Source organism: Tamandua tetradactyla, chromosome 3 (genome assembly GCF_023851605.1).
Source record: "Tamandua tetradactyla isolate mTamTet1 chromosome 3, mTamTet1.pri, whole genome shotgun sequence".
NCBI lineage: Eukaryota > Metazoa > Chordata > Mammalia > Pilosa > Myrmecophagidae > Tamandua > Tamandua tetradactyla.
The window spans coordinates 27,831,606-27,851,749 of NC_135329.1; the positions used below are offsets into that span (position 1 = coordinate 27,831,606).

The window sequence follows — 20,144 nt, forward strand, 5'->3', positions numbered from 1 at the left end:
TTTTAAAGCCTCCGGCTAATTAAGTTAAATCTTACTCACTGTGGCCAACAGCAAATATAATCAGCCATAGGTGAATTTCACATACTAATGATTTAAATTCACAGAAACAGAACAATGGGGCCAAGTTGACAGCTGAACCCAACTACCACAGAGGTTTAGAAATATTTTCTTCTATTCCGGAGGTTGTCATTTTACTTTCTTGGTAAAGTTCTTTGATGCACAAAAGGTTTTAATTTTAATGAAGTCCCATTTATCTCTTTTTCCTTTTGTGGCTCATGCTTTTGGTATAAAATATAAGAAATATTGCTTAACCCAAGATCCTGAAGATACTTGCTTCCTTATGTTATCTTCTAGGAGGTTTATAGTTTTGATTCTTAATATTTACATCTTTGATTCATTCTGAGTCAATTTTTCTACATGCTATGAGGTAGGGGATCACCTTCATTCTTTGGCAGATGGATATTACAATATCCCAACATCATTTGTTGAAAAGATACACTCTTTTCCCTATTGTCTGGACTCAGCACTTTGTCAAAAATCAATTTGCCATCAGAGGGTGTATTTCTGAACACTCAATTTTATTCCATTGATCTATATGTCTGTCCATGTGCCAGTACTCTGCTGTTTTGATTATGGTAGCTTTATAAAGTGTTTTAATTTAGGAAATGTGAGTCTTTCAACATTGTTTTTCCTTTTTCAAAACGGCTTTGACTATTTAGTGTTCCTAGCACTTCCATATAAATCTGGTGATTGACTTTTCCATTTCTGCAAAAAAGGCTTCTAGAATTTTGATGGGGATTGCACTGAATTTGTAAATCACTTTGGATAAAATTGACATCTTAACAACATTTATTCTTCCATTCCATGAAGACAATTGTCTTTCCATTTATTGAGGTCTTCTTTGATTTTTTTTTTTAGCAATGTCTTGTAGTTTTCTGTACAAGTCCTTTACATTCTTGGCTAGATTTATTCCTATATATTTAATTATTTTAGTTACTAATTAAAATGGAATTTCTTTCTTAATTTCTTCTTCTTCCTCAGATTGTTCATTACTAGCATGTAGAAACACTACTGCTTTTTACATACTGATCCTATGCCCCACCACTTTGATGAATTCATTTGTTAGTTCTATTAGCTGTGTTTTGGATTTTTCAAGTTATTCTATGTACGGTATCCTGTCATCTGAAAACAGGGAAAGTTTTACTTCTTCCTTTCAATTTAGGTGACTTTTATTTATTTTTCTTATTTGGTTGTTCAGGATAGAATTTCTAGTACAGTGTCAAATAACAGTGGTGACAGTGGGTATTCTTGTCTCTTTCCTGATCTTAGAATTCCTTCGGTCTTTCACCATTAAGTGTGATGCTAGATATGGGTTTTTCATAGATGCCCGTTGTGATTAGGTGCATGTGTCAACTTGGCCAGTTGATGGTGCCCAGTTGTCTGGTCAAGCAAGCACTGGCCTAAACTGTTACTGCAAGGACATTTTGTGGACTTAAATCATCAATTAGTTGGTTGCATCTATGACTGATCTACGATCAACTTAGGGGATTGTCTTCTGCAATGAGAGACATTGAATCTAATCTGGTGAAGACTTTTAAGGGAGAGGTGAGGACTTCCAGTCGGAAGAGAGAACTTTTTTGTCTCTACTTCAACCAGCTGCCCTCTCCTGGGGAATTCATCAAAGATCTTCAACATTGTTGTCAGCTTTTTATGTGCCCTGCGGAATCTGAACTCATGCATCCCCACAGTTCCATGAGACACCTTTATAAAATCGCATACAGATACATCAGAGAAGAACCCTGACTAATATAATGCCTTTTATAATGTTTAGGAAATTTCTTTTTATTCCTAGTCTTCTGAGTTTTTTAATGAAGAAGAGATGCTCTATTTTGTCAAATGCTTTTTCTTGCATCAGTTGAGATGATCATGGGGTTTTTGTCCTTCATTCTATAATGTAGTATAGTACATGAATTGATTTTCTTATGTTGAACCACCCTTGCACAACTGGGATAAATTCCACTTGATTAAGGTGTATAATTTTCTAATGTGCTGTTGGATCTGGTTTGCTAGGAATTTGAAGAAGAATTTTGCAGTTGGGAAATTCTATTTTGGTATTTCAACATTACATATGATACTGACTACTGGTTTTAGATCAATACACTTCGTTAGGAAAGGGTCTCTCTAATAGCTTACAGAACAATTTTATCAAGAATCCCATATGTTTAGTGTGTTGTGTTTTCATTTCTTTTGCCCCAAGATAGTTCCTCACTTCTAGGAATTATGGAGAAATGGCAGAGTAGGAAATTCCAGGTACCATTTCCCTCTACCAGAACAACTCTTAAAGAGGAGGGAACTCTTGAATAATTGATTTTGAGTCCAGTAGAACCCTGGCTTTGCTCTGGCTGGAAAGATTTGATTTGGGAAACTCCTCTCCAGTGTGCTCCTTCCCAGAATCTATCTTCCAGGCAAAGTAGCATGAGACAAGGATAGCAGTGCAAGAAGCAACTGAGGGAGACACCCTGGGGAAATGCTTTACCTACTTTAAATTTGATAGTGGAAGGAAAAGGAGAAGATCTTCCTGGAAGATCATGTTCTTAAAGCTAATCCATTCCTGTGGGTGTAAACCTACTGTGGGTGCAATGCTTTGATTTTATTATTCAGTTGAGGCATGCCCCAGGTGGGTCTTAACCCTCTTACTGGAGCTCTTTGTGAGAGGATAAAATTTAGAGACAGAAGAGAGAAAGAAAGACACAGAAGCTAAGAGAGAAAACCACAGAAACAGAGAGGAAGCCACAGAGCAACCAGAAATGGAAGGCAACAAGAAAAGAGGGAAGAGACCAGCAGATGCCACCATGTGCCTCACCATCTGACAGGGGGAGTCCAGGTATTATCTAGATGATGCCTTGATCTGAAATTTTCATGGTCTCATAACTGTAAGCTTGTAAGCAAATAAATCCTCACTGTAAAAGCCAATCCATTTTATGTTATCTGCATTTCAGGAGCTTTAGTGAACTAAAACAAGAGAGGACCAACAAAACCAAAGTTGGTTCATTTAAAACATCAGTAGAAATTAACCATCTTTTATCTAGAGTGAAGAAGAAAAAGAGGACACAAATAACTAAAACTAGAAAGGTAAAGGGGAGCATTACTACTGAGCCAACTGAAATACAAAGGACTATAAGAGGATACTATGAGTAACTGTTTGCCAATAAACTAGATAATCTATGATGAAATGGAAAAATTCCTAGAAATACACAAACTACCTACACTGACTCAAGAAGAAATAGAAAAACTCAACGCAGAAATAGCTGGTAAAGAGTTTCAATCAGTAATTAAAAACTTCCCAACAAAGAAAAGCCCAGGAGGAGATAGCTTCACAGGGGGTGGGTTTTACCAAACATTCCATGAAGAATTAACACCAATCCTGCTCAAACTCTTCCACAAAATCAAAGAGGAGGGAATATACCCTATTTCATTATATGAGGCCAATATTACCCACCCACCAATGCCAGTTAAAAATACCACAAGAAAAGAAAATTACAGATTAATATTTCTTATGAATATAAGTACAAAAATCCTCAACAAAATACCAGAAAATTTAATTCAAAAACCCGTAGAAAGAATTGCACAACATGATCAAGTTGAATTTATCCAAGGCATAAAAGGTGGTTTAACATAAGAAAATACCACATGCCCTTCTAGATGAGAGAGAAACTCTGATTGTGTTCACCATGTGCCCTTCCACTTGAGAGAGAAACTCTGAACTTCACTGGCCTTCTTGAACCAAAGTATCTTTCCCTGGATGCCTTAGATTGGACATTTCTAACAGACTTGTTTTAATTGGAATATTTTCTCGGCCTTAGAACTGTAAACTAGCAACTTATTAAATTCCCCTTTTTAAAAGTCATTCTGTTTCTGGTATATTGCATTCTGGCAGCTAGCACACTAGAACAACCATACACAAAAATAAACTCAAAAAGTAATCAAAGACTTAAATATAAGAGACAGATCTCTAAAACTCCTTAAAACATAGGAAGCATTGTCAGGATCCTGTATTAGCAATGGTTTCTTGGGCTTTACACACAGAGAACAGGCAAGGCAAGAAGAATTTGATAAGGGACTTCCTCAAAATTAAAAACTTTTGTACATAAAAAGATTTTATCATGTAAGTAAAACAACAACCTACCCAATGGGAGAAAATACTTGCAAATCACATATACAGTAAAGGTTTACTATCCACAAAATATCAAGAAATTCTACAACTCAAAGCCAAAAGACAAGCAACCCAATTAAAAAGTTTTTCAAAAGTATTGAACAGATATTTCTCCAAAGAAAATATACAAATGGGCAATAAGCATATGAAAAGATGCTCAACGTCATTAGCCATTAGGGAAATGCAAATCAAAGCCACAATGAGTTACCATCTCACACCACCAAAATGGCTACTATAAAAAAAACCTCAGAAAATTAAAAATGTTGTAGACAATGAGAAGATATAGAAACACTCATTCAGCACTGGTGGGAGTGTAAAATGGTGTAGTCCTTGTGGAACAGTTTGCTAATTCCTCAGAAAGCAAAGTATAAAATTACCATATGAGCCAGCATTCCCATTTATAGGTATATACTCAAAAGAATTGAAAGCAGGGCCTTGAACAGTTATTTACACACTTATATTCATGGTGGCATTATTCATATTTGCCAAAAGATGGAAGCAACCCAAGTTCATCAACTGATGAACGGGTAAACAAAATATGCTATATATACACAATGGAATAATTTTCAGCTCAAGAGAGGAATGAAGTTCTGATACATGTGACAACATGGATGAACCCTGAAGACATTATGTTGAGTGAAATAAGGAAGACACAAAAGTACTGATATTGTATAACTTGACTAATTTTTAAAAAATTAAAATAAGCAAACTATAGAGACAGACTATAGAATTCAGTTTGCTAGGGGACAGGGAATAGGGAGTTAAGGCTTAAAATAACAGAGTTTCTACTTGGGACAATGGAAAAGCTTCGGTAATGGTAGCACAACACTGTGAACATAATAAAGAATACTGAATTATATATTTGAATGTGGTTAAAGGGAGAAATAATGTTGCTAGAATAAAAAAAATTTTAATCAACAAAAAAGAGACAAACATGGTCAAAAGACTTGAATAGACATTTCTTCAAAGAAGAAACACAAATTACCAATAAACACAGGAGAAGTGCACAGTATCACTAGCTATTGGGGAAAAGAAAATCAATACCACAATATCATGCCATTTCATACCCACTAGAATGACTGTTATTAAAAAAACAAAACAGAAAATAGCAAGTGTTGGAGAAGATGTGGGAAAAAGGATATTTACTAATTTCCCTTGTGCTAACTTCTTTGACCAGATAGTGTTAATAATGCATTGTTAAATTTCCACATTTTTAATTTTCCAGTTCTCCATATTACCTATAAGGTTACCTTTACCAGAGGTCTTTAGTTCTTTATGCTCTTCTCCTGTCTAGTGTTCTTTCCTTTCAGTCTGAAGACCTCTCTTTAGCTTTGCTTATTGGGCAGGTCTAGTGATGAAGAAACACCCTTAGCTTTGGTTATCTGGGAATATCTTAATCTCTCTTTCTCATTTTTGAAAGAATGTCTTGTAAGACATAAAATTCTTTGTTGGTAGTTATTTTCTTTTAGCACTTTAAATATTTCTTCCCACTGCCTTCTTGCTTCCATAGCTTCTGATGAGAAATCAGCATTTAATCTTACTGGAATTCCCTTACACATAATTCCTTGCTTTTCTCCTGCAGCTTTCAAAAATCTCTCCTTTTCTTTTGTTTTAGACAGTTCGATTACTATGTGTCTGGCCACAGTTCTCTTTGAGTTTATCCTGTTTGGGATTCACTGGGATTCTTGAAAGGTCACTGTTTCAGTTTATTAAAACTACTGCAATGCAATATACCAGGAATGGGTTGGCTTTTTCAATGGGGATTTGTTAGGTTACAAATTTACAGTGCTAAGGCCATGAAAATATCCAAATTAAGGTATAAAGAGGAAGATACCTTCTTGGAGGAAAAGCTGCTGGCATCTGGAGTTCTTCTGTCACATGGGAAGGCGCATGGTGACATCTACTAGTCCTTCTCTCCTGTTGGTTTCAATGGCTCTCTCTCTCCTGGAGGCTTTTTCTGGATTTCATTTCTTAGCTTCTCTGAGCTCTCTGAGATTCATCTGTCTTTTCTCCTTTCGTAAAGGACTCCAGCGAGAGGATTAAGACCCACCTTGAATGGGCTGGTCACATCTTCGTGGAAACAACCTAATTCAAAGGTCCCATCCAACAATACACCTGCCCCCACAGGGATGGGTTAAGAGAACATGGCTTTTTATGGAGGAACATAGCAGCTTCAAACCAGCACAGGCATATTCTCATCTTTTGTTAAATTTAGGAAATTTTCTGCCATTATTTCTTTGGACATTCCTTCTTCCACTTTCTCTTTCTACTTCCGGGACTACTGTTGTGTATATTGGTATGCTTGCAGGTATCCCACAGATCTCATAGGCTCCATTGACCTTTCTTCATTCTTTCTTCTTTCTGTTCTTCAGCCTAAATCATTTCAATTGTCTTTTCTTCAAGCTCACTGATTCTTTTCTCTTCCAGCTCCACTCTTCTGTTGAAACTCTTCTGAGAATTTTTCATTTCAGTTATTCTGATCTTCAACCCCACTATCTCTTTGGTTTCTTTTAAAAATTTCTGTCTCTGTTGAGATTCTCATATTGTTAATTCACTGTTTTCCTGATATCCGTTAGTTCTTTCTCTGTCTCCCTTTAGGTCCTTGATCATATTGAGGATCATCTTTTTTTTTAGTCTTTGTCTGGTACGTTCAGAGTCTGGTATATTTTTGTTGATGGTTTCTGGATTTTTTTTTTTCTGTTTCTTTGGATGGGCCATCATTTCCTGTTTCTTTGTTTGTCTTCAAATCTTTTTTTTTTTTTAACTTTTTTTATTAATTAAAAAATTAACAAACAAAACATTAAGATATCATTCCATTCTACATATACAATCAGTAATTCTTAATATCACATAGTTGCATATTCATCATTTCTTAGAACATTTGCATTGATTTAGAAAAAGAATTAAAATGATAACAGAGAAAAAAAGATTATACATACCATACCCCTTACCCCTCGCTTTCATTTACCACGAGCATTTCAAACTAAATTTATTTTAACATTTGTTCCCCCTATTATTTATTTTTATTCCATATATTCTACTCTTATGTTGATATAGTAGCTAAAAGGAGCATCACACACATGGTTTTCACATTCACAGAGTCTCATTGTGAAAGCTATATCATTGTTCATTCATCATCAAGAAACATGGCTACTGGAACACAGCTCTACATTTTCAGGCAGTTCCCTCCAGCCTCTCCGCTACATCTTAAACAACAAGGTGATATCTACTTAATGCATAAGAATAACCTCCAGGATAACCTCACAATTCTGTTTGGAATCTCTCTGCCATTGACACTTAGTCTCATTTCACTCTACCCCCTTTGGTCGAGAAGGTTCTCTCAATCCCTTGATGTTAATTCTCAGTTCATTCTAGGGTTTTTCTCAGTCCCTTGATGCTGAGTCTCAGCTCATTCCAGGATCTCTGTCCCATGTTGCCAGGAAGGTCCACACCCCTGGGAGTCATGTCCCACGCAGAGAGGGGAAGGGTGGTGAGACTGCTTGTCATGTTGGCTGGAGAGAGAAGCCACATCTGAGCAACAAAAGAGGCTCTCTTGGGGATGACTCTTAGGCCTAAATTTTAAGTAGACTTGACCTATCCTTTGTGGGGTTAAGTTTCATATGAACAAACCCCAAGACTGGGGGCTCAGCCTATAGCTTTGGTTGTCCACACTGCTTGTGAGAATATCAAGAATTCAACTTGGGGAAGTTGAATTTCACCCCACTCTCACCATTCCCCAAAGGGGGCTTGCAAATACTTTTCCAGTCACTGATCAAATCACTCTGGGATTCATTGGGGCATCACTCTGGACAAACCAACAAAATCTCAGGTCCTACCTGAGATTCCAAGTACTTATGACATTCAATCAAACTATCTGCATGAGTTATATTAGGAAATGCTCTAGTCAAAATATAAATTTTGTAACAAATAAACATTTTTTGCTTTAGTCTCATACATAAGGTGACATTTTAAAGTATTATCATCTATTTTCAGCACCCTGCAATAATGACATTCCTTTGTTCTTCCTCATGCAAAAACATTTTTAAAATTTGTACATTGTACATTTCACTATTATTATACACTCTAGGCATTCCTAGATTATACCATCTCGATCTTTACCATCTATCTTTCTTTCTGATTTCATTTATGTCCCCAGCCCTCCTCCCTCTATCATTCTCACATGCAGCTTCATTCAGTGTTTTAACATAATTACATTACAGTTAGATAGTATTGTGATGTCCATTTCTGAGTTTTTATATTCATCCTGTTGCACAATCTGTATCCCTTCAGCTCCAATTACCCAATATCTTACCCTATTTCTATCTCCTGATGGTCTCTGTTACCAAGGAAATATTCCAAGTTTATTCACTAATGTCAGTTCATATCAGTGAGACCATACAGTATTTGTCCTTTTGTTTCTGGCTAATCACACTCAGCATATTGTCCTTAAGGTCCATCCATGTTGTTACATACTTCATAACTTTATTCTGTCTTACAGCTGCATAATATTCCATCTTATGTAAATGTCACAGTTTGTTTAGCCAACTGTCTGTTGATGGACATTTTGGCTGTTTCCACCTCTTGGTAATTGTTAATAATGCTGCTATAAACATTGGTGTGTAAATGTCCATTTGTGTCCTTGGCCTCATGTCCTTTGAGTAGAGACAGCATTTAGATGGGTCCTGTTTTTTAATCCATCCTGCCATACTATGTCTTTTGATTGGAGAGTTTAATCCATTAACATTCAGTGTTATTACTGCATGGATAGTACTTTCTTCTACTATTTTGCCTTCTGGATTTTATATGTCATATCTAATTTTCCTTCTTTTTACCTTTACTCATAGTCTTCCTTTCTACCCTCTTCACATCTCTCTCTTCTGTCCTCATATCTGTCTCTAGTGTTCCCTTTAGTATTTCTTGCAGAGCTGGTCTCTTGGTCACAAATTCTCTCAGTGATTTTTTGTCTGAAAATGTTTTAATTTCTCCCTCATTTTTGAAGGACAGTTTTGCTGTATATAGAATTCTTGGTTGGCAGTTTTTCTCTTTTAATAATTTAAATATATTATCCCACTGTCTTCTCGCCTCCATGGTTTCTGCTGAGAGATCTGCACATAGTCTTAATGGGGTTCCCTTGTATGTGATGGATTGCTTTTCTCTTGCTGCTTTCAAGATTCTCTCTTTCTCTTTGACCTCTGACATTCTGATTATTAAATGTCTTGGAGTATGTCTATTTGGATCTATTCTCTTTGGGGTACGCTGCACTTCTTGGATCTGTAATTTTAAGTCTTTCATAAGAGTTGGGAAATTTTCAGTGATAATTTCCTCCATTTTTTTTTCCCTCCTTTTCCCTTCTCTTCTCCTTCTGGGACACCCACAACACGTACATTCGTGCACTTCATATTGTCTTTCAATTCCCTGAGTCCCTGCTCATATTTTTCCATTTTTTTCCCTATAGTTTCTGTTTCTTGTCAGATTTCAGATGTTCCGTCCTCCAGTTTTGAAATCCTATGTTCTGTCTCTGGAAATCTACCATTGTAGGTTTCCATTGTTTTTTTTTTTTCATCTCTTCTACTGTGTCTTTCATTCCCATAAGTTCTGTGATTTGTTTTTTCAGACTTTCAGTTTCTTCTTTTTGTTCTTTCCTTGCCTTCTTTATATCCTCCCTCAATTCATTGATTTGGTTTTTGATGAGGTTTTCCATGTCTGTTCGTACATTCTGAATTAATTGTTTCAGCTCCTGTATGTCATTTGAATTGTTGGTTTGTTCCTTTGACTGGGCCATATCTTCAATTTTCCTAGTGTGATTTGTTATTTTTTGCTGGCGTCTAGGCATTTAATTACCTTAATTAGTTTATTCTGGAGATTGCTTTCACTTCTTTTGTCTAGGGTTTTCTTGCTGGATGAATTTGTTGTCTATCTGTTCTTTGACATTCCGTTCAGCTTTATCTGGACCTTTAGCTTAAGTTTTGTTTCACAGAGGAGAATTTTTCAGTTCTTGTTTTCTTGTTTCTCGCCCTGCTTGTGTGGTGCCTTTTCCCCCCACACACTTAGGAGGGTCTACTTAGATATTATATACCCCAGCCAGATTTTCCCAGACCAAACTGGCCTCCTATCAGGAGGAAAGAGTCACCTGCATCGGTTTTCCCTGAGGGTGAGACCCAGCAGGTTGAAAGACTTTCCTGTGAAGTCTCTGGACTCTGTTTTTCTTATCCTGCCCAGTATGTGGCACTTGTCTGACTGCAGGACCCACCAGCATAAGATGATATGGTACCTTTAACTTTGGCAGACTCTCCCTGCTGGGGGCATGGTGGAGACAGAGGAGAGGTTGTAGGCTGGTTTTAATGGCTTCAAATTACCAAGCCCTGGTGTCTGAATTCCTTGACGTAGGGATTCCACCTGAGTTGGGCTTCACCCCTCCCCTGGGGAAGGCACAGGCTCCAGACAAGCCCCAAAAGAGCTCACTTCTGCTTATGCCTGGGGCAGTTGCAGCCTGAAAAGTCCTGCCACTGTATCCAGAGGCAGTCAAGCCTTTGTAGATACATAGCCACAAAAACCTCTGTTTCCTTCTTTTTTTTTCCCCCCCTTTTTCTGTTAGTCCTGCCCCCTTGGCACCAGGGCAAAAATGAGCAACCTCCGCTTTAATCAGGTTCACCTAAGCTGGGGGCCTATTTTTAGTAGTCAGAATGTGTTAATTAGTTCCACAATTGGCGTTTGATTGTGCCCAGTCCCTGCTGCTGGTAAAGTCCTTTCCTTTCCCCTCTGGGAAGCGACCTGTGGGGGAGGGGCACTGGCCGCCGCAGCTTTGGGAACTCATGGTTGGGGGGGTGCTTGCAGCCCATCCAGCTGGTCCAGACTGGGGTACGCTGTGTGTCTGGTCACTGACGTGGCCCCAGGAGCTGTTCTGTACTGTTTCTGGTTATTTAGTAGTTGTTCTGGAGGACGAACTAAAACACGCACATTGTTAAGCCGCCATCTTGACCCGGAAGTCTGTCTTCAAATCTTTTGTTGTCCAGTGTACATTTTAATATATTAAAATTTTTATATTTTAATATATTATAGTTAATATATTTTTATATTTATATTATATTTTAATATATTAAAATGTATTTAACATTATTCAAATGTTAACTCTGATATTTGGTCCCTGAGTTATCTGTCCCTTAAGTTTGTTTCCAGCTACAATTTCCTTGAAGACCAAAAGCTAACAAAATACACCAATTCAAAATATACTTTTTCAAATTGGATCTGCATTGATTGCGCTGTCCCTTAGAGTTTAACCATTCTATAAAGAAGATCAACTCAAGGCAAATGTGAAATGCAAGTTCTGTCTTTTTTTGGGTGTGTGTGTGCATGGTCCGGGAATTGAACAAGTTCTGTCTCTTTTGAGCCTGCTTCTTGTCCTGGACTTATACTTGCTGGTGTCCTTAAGAACTCCATTTATAGGAATTCAATTGCCTCCACTACTTCTTCTGAAATAGGTTTGCCTCTCTTCCAGGTACTCTAGTATACCACTTACAGAAGTGATCCTTTGCCCCAGGCTACTTTGATTTAATTGTTTTTTACCCTGTTTTAGCTGGCTGCAAGATGCTTCTGCCTGCAGGGCAAGTTTTGGGAGGGTAAACCAGAAGAGAGTTTCTTCCTTCAGTTTTTCAGGTTGCTACCTGATAGACTGGCATCAACATATAGGCACTGCAATAGTATGCTCATAAAGGTCACTCTGTTCCCACTAGAACCGAGTGAGGGCCTCACATTGGGAGTGCAGGTCTTCTCTTCACTGCACTTAGAGGGGGTAGGAGAGGGGTCCACAACGGTGCTATGAGCTTCTTCCATTTTTTAAAGCTGTGTTTTCTTGATTTGACACTTGCCCAGTTACTACAACACTTAAACTGTTTTTCCAGAGTTCTGAAGAAGTTGGCTCTGTCAGTTTTTGCTTGTTCAAAGACTCTTTGGGAGGAACTGCATTGTGGAACATCTTACACTGCCATGATGGTGCTTTCACTGTATTCTCTCAATTAATTTTGCTGAATGAATGAATGAATCATTCTCTTCCTCACTGTTTGTACCTAATAAAACCTTAGCCAGCTCTACCTTCCCCAAACAACCCATCTAGAATGCATTCTCCCCCTCCACTACTGTGAGTCCCCTGTCCTGTTTACACAGAATTCTCACATATGCTATGCCCCCATGCTGCCCAAAAGCTGCCTCCCTTGATTTAGAGATAATAGCAAGGGATTACAGTCAGGAATTAGATTCAGTAATAATGCTCACTACTGTATTTAAATGAGAAAATTTAGATGAGTTTAGACACATAACAATGTGTTCATAAATGCTGCCCCCTTCAGCCCTTTCTTTCTGATGGTCTCAGACATCCAAGGGCATCTGTCTCTCTTGTCAGCATCTCTCTACTGGTATCCATCAGTAATGACCTGTCAGTCATATGAATCCTGACAGGATTAGCCTTTTCTGCCATCTGTTCTGTGTTAGGCACTATGCTAGGCAGCTGACATTTATTACTTCCCTATTTTATGAAAGAGAAAGCCCAGGCTTGGATATCAAGTCAACACTTTTTCCACCTGAGCACACTGCCTCTGGGACTAGTGAGCTCTGAACAAAAGGATAAAATTGGCAAATTGTGGAACCCATGACAAACCTTGAAATCTGTTCTATAACTACCTGTTAAAATGTACTTTCAAATCTATTGCTTTTTTGTATATGTATATTTTTCTCATAATAAATAAATATATCTCATAATATATCTCATAATATCTCATAATATATATTTATATCTCATATAATATTTATATCTCAATAATATATATTTATATATATTATATCTCATAATATAATATGAGATATAATATATATTTATATATTTAATATAATATAAATATATATTTATACATTTATATATAAATATATAAATATATTTATATATTATATTTAATATAATATAAATATATATTTATATATTTATATATATATTTATATTTATATCTCATAATATATATTTATATCTCATAATATATATTTATGAGATATATTTATATATCTCATAATTTTTCTCATAATAAATAAATAAATCTGTTCTATAGCTACCTGTTAAAATGTACTTTCAAATCTATTGCTTTTTTGTATATGTATATTTTTCTCATAATAAAAAATATCTTTTAAAAATTGGCAAGACTATCCACACATTTCGGCATCAGACTCTCCCTGGAAGGGACATTTGTACCCTTCATTGTCAATCACGTGATGAAAGTGGACACCTCCATATTTTCAGTACTCATCTCCATAATTAATTTGTTTTTAAAATTATTCACTCTAAGTTATAAATGGCTAATAACCTCAGATGTGACACATACACCCACCCACCTACTCAACAGGTTCTGAATTTTAACCAAACATTTAGGATGCAAAAAGGAAACAAGACTAACAAAATTTGACTTAGGAGCAGGCAAGCTAGATTCCTACCTACACTTACACTATTCAGTCCAAAAAGAAGCCAAGACTGGGTAGGGAGGAACTTGGGAAGGAGAGAAGTATGGAGTAGCGAGGAGACACAGTCTTCTCACAAGGTAGAGGAGGCATCTTTGGTAATAGAGTTTAGTGGTATTCACTTGGTTATCCTGGTTGGGTCCTCTTGAGTACGTAGGGGCTTTACTTCTCAGCTTTATATACCACTCTCATCTCCGCAGCTGCTTTCAGTTTCTAATCCTACTGCTCTCTGGCAGCCTAGAGAAGACTGATAATCTCTCCTTTCCAAGAAAGTATCTGTCATACTTAAGAGCTCACCTGCCTTGAGCATGCTTAATACAATAGGATACATAGGATATTTACAATGGGATATGCACTGATCTCAGATCCATAATTATTTTTGATCACAATCTTGTCTCTTTATCTAAATTGTGAGGCTCTTGAGGCAAGGGAAGTTCTTTTACTCATATTTTTATTCTCACTGCCTAACATAGTGCTTCATATTTATTAAACAGACACGGTATGCTGGAAAAGATAGTCTCTTATTCATCTGGTGTCAAGAGGAAACAGCTCAGCCACAGATTAGTGGGTTTATGGATCTTTTGCCCTGCTGAGCAGCCTAGTAGGATATTGTTAACTACATGTTTTCAGTTTCCTTCTGATTACATGCACTTATTAGGATTTAAATCAAACCCATTGCTTCCAAGGGCTCCTTTCTTACCGCAATGTCCCTCCAACCATGACATCTTCATCTTAACATCACACCTCTCTGAGAGACCAACTCCAAGAGGGAGGCTATAGTTAAATCAGAGCGTCCACCTTCCCGGAGAGGACATCAGTTCTCATACACCTGTGTTGGCAGTCACCAACAGAAGTCCCAGACTCCCAGGTCAGCTATCATTCTCTGGACTCTTTCTACCATCTAGCTTTGTATGTCCCCTAATTTGATCTAGTTTTCTGCCCCATCACAAACTTTTCAAGTGAGTGGATAAATGAATACATGTGCAAACTTCAGAAAGAAGCCAGAGATGGGATGCAGATAGGCAGGTAAAATGCTCAGGTAGAGCATTATAGAAATAAATTCAAAGCTGTGATTTACTTTCATGAGCAGAGTAAACAATAATGATGGACACAGTTGAAGTCCAAGGAGTGGGCTACAAAAGACCTTTTGAGCAGCAGCGTCAGACAAAAACTTCTACAACGACAGAAATGTTCTACATTTCTGCAGTCCCAAACAAGTAGCCACTAGCCACCTGCAGCTACTGAGAACTTGAAATGTGGCTAGTGGGACCAAAACTAATTTAATTTAATTTTATTCATTTGCATTTGCACTTAAATAGCCACACGTGGTTATGGGATTAGCCAGCGCAGTTCTAGTGCCTAAAGAATTCCCTCTCCCCACTTGTGGGTTTCAAGATGATAATGCATACTTCACTGAGTTGTTGAGAGACCTGATGAAATAAAGTGCCTGGTAAAACGTGTGGAACATTGTTGGCACTCAAAAATAATAACAGCTGTTATTATACAGAGTTGCAAATTAAAGTACTTTAAGTACATGCCATTAAATTTTGTCCTAAAGCCGTGGACACCGACTTTTATTAATTTTTATCTTGACTTTTTGTTGCTAGTAGGTAACCAAAGTGTGGGTCTATATTTGAGCTCACAAACTAAAAATAGCAAACAACCATTTTGCAATCTCATTGAAGGCCTGTCAGAGATAGATGACTATTCCAAGAGGATCAGCTTGCTGCTATTCATAACAAGCTAATTAGTTATGACAACAGCTAATTTAGCATCTGCAGAAATTGGATTTGTTAACATCATTGTATTATTTTCAAACAATGTCATCTGCAACTTCCTGAATGATTCTGGATAAGCATGGTGTTTGTTTTCATACTTACTATTAAAACGAAGGATTAAATATACTTATTGGAAACAGTATGATGAATTCTGTAGAGTTTAAGTTAGTTTGGACATAAAATCCTTTATAGTCTTCCTGATAGTGTTTCACCATACTTTCTTCCACGTGGAATCCAGAAAATAAAATGAGCACAGGTAGCGAACATAAGCAGACCATTATAATTAAGCCTTATAAACAATCTGATCTAATAATAAAATGGTACATTTGTCCAGAATAAGCACAGTGATTATTTTCAGGCCAAGGGAGTTTAAAATTCATAGCAGAGGTTAAAGTGGCATTTCATAGTCCCTGGGAAGTGTCTGCTGAAAGACTCAAAAGGGCAGAATGCATTTCGTTTAAACATAAGGTTAAAGGCATTAAGAAAAGCTGACATTCTTATTAAGCAGACCAATTAATCTGCATCAGTTGGAAGCCACTTTTCAGTGTTTGAAAAAGTGCTTTAGGTCATAATAGAAATGTGTAGAAAGAGAATGAAAATTCCCAGCTACACGGGAGACTTTCCAACCTTTCCCTCTAGCTTTGCTGTATGCAGTGCAGGTCCTTCCTCTTTCACCCAGACTGTGAGTCTGGGATAGCAACAGGGGAAGAGGGTGAAGATACCTAAGTACCTGGCTGAGGTGTTGTAAAGACTTACCAATTGGCATCACTAAGAAAAAAGGTAGCCAGCAGAGAACGAAGCAGCCCACTACGATGCCCAGAGTTTTGGCCGCTTTCTTCTCCCGGGAAAACTTGAGGAGTCTCACTGAGAAATGCGTCTTGTTCTTGGCGCTAGGCACCCCGCCGCCCCCCGCGGGGGCATTTTTTCGATGGATGCGCAGCGTCACCTGCTCCGAGTCCGACTTGTCGGTCTTGAGACCGGACTTGAGGCCCCGGCTCTCCCTCTTTGCGACCACGTAGACGCGGCAGTACATGACCAGGATGATGGCCAGCGGGACATAGAAGGAGCCCAGCGCCGAGAAGAGAACGTAGCCCGGCTCCTCGGTAATCTGGCAGATGGTCTCGTCCTCCGGGGCCGGCTGCCTCCAGCCGAACAGAGGCCCGATGGAGATGACGAGGGAGAGCGCCCAGACGCACAGCAGAGCCATGAGTCCCCTCCTTTGGGTCACGATGGTAGGGTAGCGCAGCGGGTAGCTCACGCCGATGTAGCGGTCTATGGAGATGATGCAGAGCCCCATGATGGACGCGGTGCAGCACAGGACGTCCACCGCCGCCCAGATGTTGCAAAAGACCCTGCCGAAGGCCCAGTAGCCCAGGATCTCGAAGATGGCGGAGAAGGGCAGCACCGTGGAGGTAAGCAGGAGGTCGGCCACGGCCAGGTTGACGATGTAGTAGTGAGTGACCGAGTGGAGATGCCGGTGGCAGGCCACAGAGAGGATCACCAGGATGTTCCCCAGCACCCCAAACAGGATGAGGCCCCCCAAGATCACCCCGAGCAGAATGGCCTTGGAGATGTTCACCGGTGGCGGCGGGTGGGTGCAGTTGGAGCTGTCCGATGCGTTTCCAGAGAGAAACACCATGGTCCTAGCCGGGACCGGGCGAGGTCCCGCTCTCGAGGCCACCCCCGGGCGGGGACAGAGGCGGGAGCGCGGGAGCGCGGGAGCAGAGAGTCAAAGGGTCTAGGCTCGGGGAAGTCCTGCCCGCACGGTTTGGCTGGGGGTGAGACAGAGAGCCCGGGTGGAAATCAACGCCAGCCAGCCCTGGCAAACCTCAGAAGGCCACGCAAAGGGGCAAGGCTTTACAGACGACATAGCCAGAGATGCGGGGCCACCCGCGGACTCTCCACCCGCTGCGCTGAACCTGGGCGCCGACTCCTTCCCTACCCGAGGCTTGGCTAGAAGTTTGAGGAGCCGCGTTGCAAAATGCAATCCGAGATTTACTTGAGCCCGCTTTTCTAGTTCAGCACTCTACACATAATTTTGAATTGCAAAAATCCAGCGCCAGTCTGCCACGAAACCACAGGCAAGTAAGGGTTTGCCTTTGACGCTCAAAGGCGGGGGGACTCCATCATCCGGGCGCTGCTCCCCGACCTCAGCGACGGCCGCTTTGGCTGTCCCGCGGCTGCAGAGGACGAGGCTCCGACTAGGTCCAGATTCTAGGAGGACGGGTGGGAGGACAGGGGTGTGAAAGGTTTGCCGAGACCGCGGCGGCTGCGGAGCGTCGGTGCCCGCGTCCTCCTGAAAGAGCCCAAAGAGAAAAGATGAGTGTGAGTCAGGTGCCCTGGGAGCCAGGCCTTGTCCGGCTCGACGGGCAGTGGGACCCGGGCTGGGGGCGACGTCCCCTCTGCGGTAGAGCCGCGGCTTTGCGCGGCCTCGGCGACGGCAGCACCACCCCGTATCGCGCGCGGCGGCCCCGGCGCCCTCTCCGTTACGAACTCGCCTCCGTGCTCGGTCGCGAAGCCTCAGGCAGGCTTCAATATCCGAAGGAAATAAACCTCCCCAGCTGCAGCGTCCAGCGGGCCTGACCCCCGTACCGCGAAATTAAAAACCTCAAAGTCCCCGAGGCGTGACTGCGGCAGGAGTGTCTGTCGCACCGAGCCCCCCCCCACCCCCCCCCCCGCCCCGGGTGGAATCCCGAGAATCTACTGGGTTGTTCTTAGAACAGGTTGCCTCCCAGTCATCTAGTGGGGGCGGCCTGAGAGAGGGAACCACTGCGACCAGACCGCAGGGACAGTGCCATGCGCACACTCCTGCCCGAGGAATTCACACTTGGGCTCTGGCAGAGCGCGCGGGTCTGTCGACTAGCCAAGCCTGACAGCCAGGTCCCGAGCAAAAGCCCCGCGGGTGCCGGCATCTAAACGCGACTCCAGGTCGGTCCAGGCTTTCCGAGCAGGCTACAGGGTCAACCGCCCCAGGTGACTCTCGCTGCCACCGCGCACCCAGCTGCTGGAGACGGGGTGGGGTCGCATCCCTCTGCAGAAGGGGCTTTGCAAGCGGCAGTCACTGCGGATTTTGCAGGAGTAAAAATCTTGCCCGCGCGTCACCGAACAGGGGATCCCTCAGATTTTCTGGGCTATGGGTCACAGTCTCCGTAAGAAACCCGGGTTTCCACAACTGAAAACTGACTGTAACGAATCCGGCAGGAGTGAGCGGAGTGGGAATGTGTCCACGTTGCCTTCTAAAGACTCTGGGGGTTCGGCCCTGACGCAGCCCCCCCCCCCCCCGACAAAGGCTACGGTGAAAATCACAAGCTTAAGACCCTGCAGATTATCCTAAAGACAAGCAACTAGAGAAATCAGTTTCCCCTACCTTAAGGGGTTAAAAAGACACTTGTTAACTAGGAGGTAACTTCACAGAATATATAAGGTAAACGGGGAGAGGGGAGCGCGAGAGTGCTGGTATAGCAGCGGGTGAAAGAAGCGGGAGGGGCTCGGGGAAAGTGGGGCTCAATCTCCCGTGGTGGCCTTGGGCAGATCTCCCCTCGCTTACCCGGCCCTGCTTGGTGCCTGTGCCCGGTACCGTGGCTCACTCACCTGCAGCGCGGATGCGAGCCACCCGGCGGACGCGGCTCGGGTCCCAGGAGCGGCCCTGCCCCCTCCCCTCTGGTTGGGGGAGAGGGAACCGTTACTTTGAAGGACCAGAGCTTAATCCTTTTGCGCCAGCTGACTCACCCCATCCACCACGGATGTCTCTAAGCTCCTGGCTCGCTATCACTTTACCTGGAGATTTTTTTAAAAAGAGTGAAATAGGAAAAAAAAAAAAAATCAACCCACCAATAACTCCACAGTCACCGTTTTAATATTCAGCTCCTCACACCAGCAAAGAACGGCAAGGAACTTTGCAGCTCTAGCTGACGTAACACAAGCAGTAGCCCCTGCTAGTACCGTAATCTCCTGCTGTTACCGTATTGCTCTGCAGCAACAAGTACAGTAATTTTTCTTTTCTCCTACCTGGAGTGGGTTGGGTCCTGGCTTTACCGAAAACAAAAAAAGTTGGGAGGGAATATTTATTTGTGGTAAATCGTTTTTAGAAATGGTCTGATTTCTAAAATACAGGGGAATAAAATGACACTCTCCCAAGACATATTGCTGTGTACGGTGTGTTCAGAGAAATGCCTGGGGAAGTTTCTTTCAACAGCTTGATTCGATGAACACTTGCACTAGATTCTGTTAAAATCAAGAAGAAGCATATTTTAATGCCACATATGCTGGTAAGTTATATTATTTGCAAATGTTTACAGAATCAATTTAAATCAGATAAGACCCTATGAACCCGACTGCAATAAAATTTTACTTCCAAAATAATGAGCATATCTAAACTTTATTAAATAGGATCCATCTCCCATTTCTTTAAACAAATGGATTAAAAAAGTATTGTAGTCTTGCTGTAGTTTCTTAAATAGCTTAGTGTTTTTAAAATGCCACACATTCGTTTTCACTTCTCATATGATGTTACTCTTTCATAAGAAAAGTTATTCTTTAAAGAGCGTTCCGTCTCTTTGATATTCTTTGATTTATTAATAGTTGGAGTTTTAAAAGCTGACATCACTAGTCATATATATTTTCTTTCTTTTCTTTTCTGCTAATTTCCTTGGGTCTCA

The 20,144-nt window shown here is 40.7% G+C and overlaps 1 protein-coding gene across 3 annotated transcripts in view; it reads right to left on the minus strand.

Annotated features, from left to right (window-relative positions):
- The window catches only part of ADRA1A (adrenoceptor alpha 1A), a 104,103-nt gene extending 84,701 nt beyond the window's left edge, over positions 1 to 19,402 (minus strand). Inside the window, exons 1-2 of one of the 3 annotated variants that reach the window (XM_077152845.1) lie at positions 19,078 to 19,395; positions 16,243 to 17,782 (exon numbers count right to left, since the gene is read on the minus strand). In XM_077152845.1, coding sequence (XP_077008960.1) covers positions 16,243 to 17,125 — 883 coding nt within the window. In that variant the 5' untranslated portion in view covers positions 17,126 to 17,782; positions 19,078 to 19,395. Of the gene's footprint in view, positions 1 to 16,242; positions 17,783 to 19,077 lie in introns of all 3 variants that reach the window. The other 2 variants (XM_077152843.1, XM_077152842.1) reach the window with 2 other exon arrangements.
- Between the last annotated feature and the right edge of the window lie 742 nt (positions 19,403 to 20,144).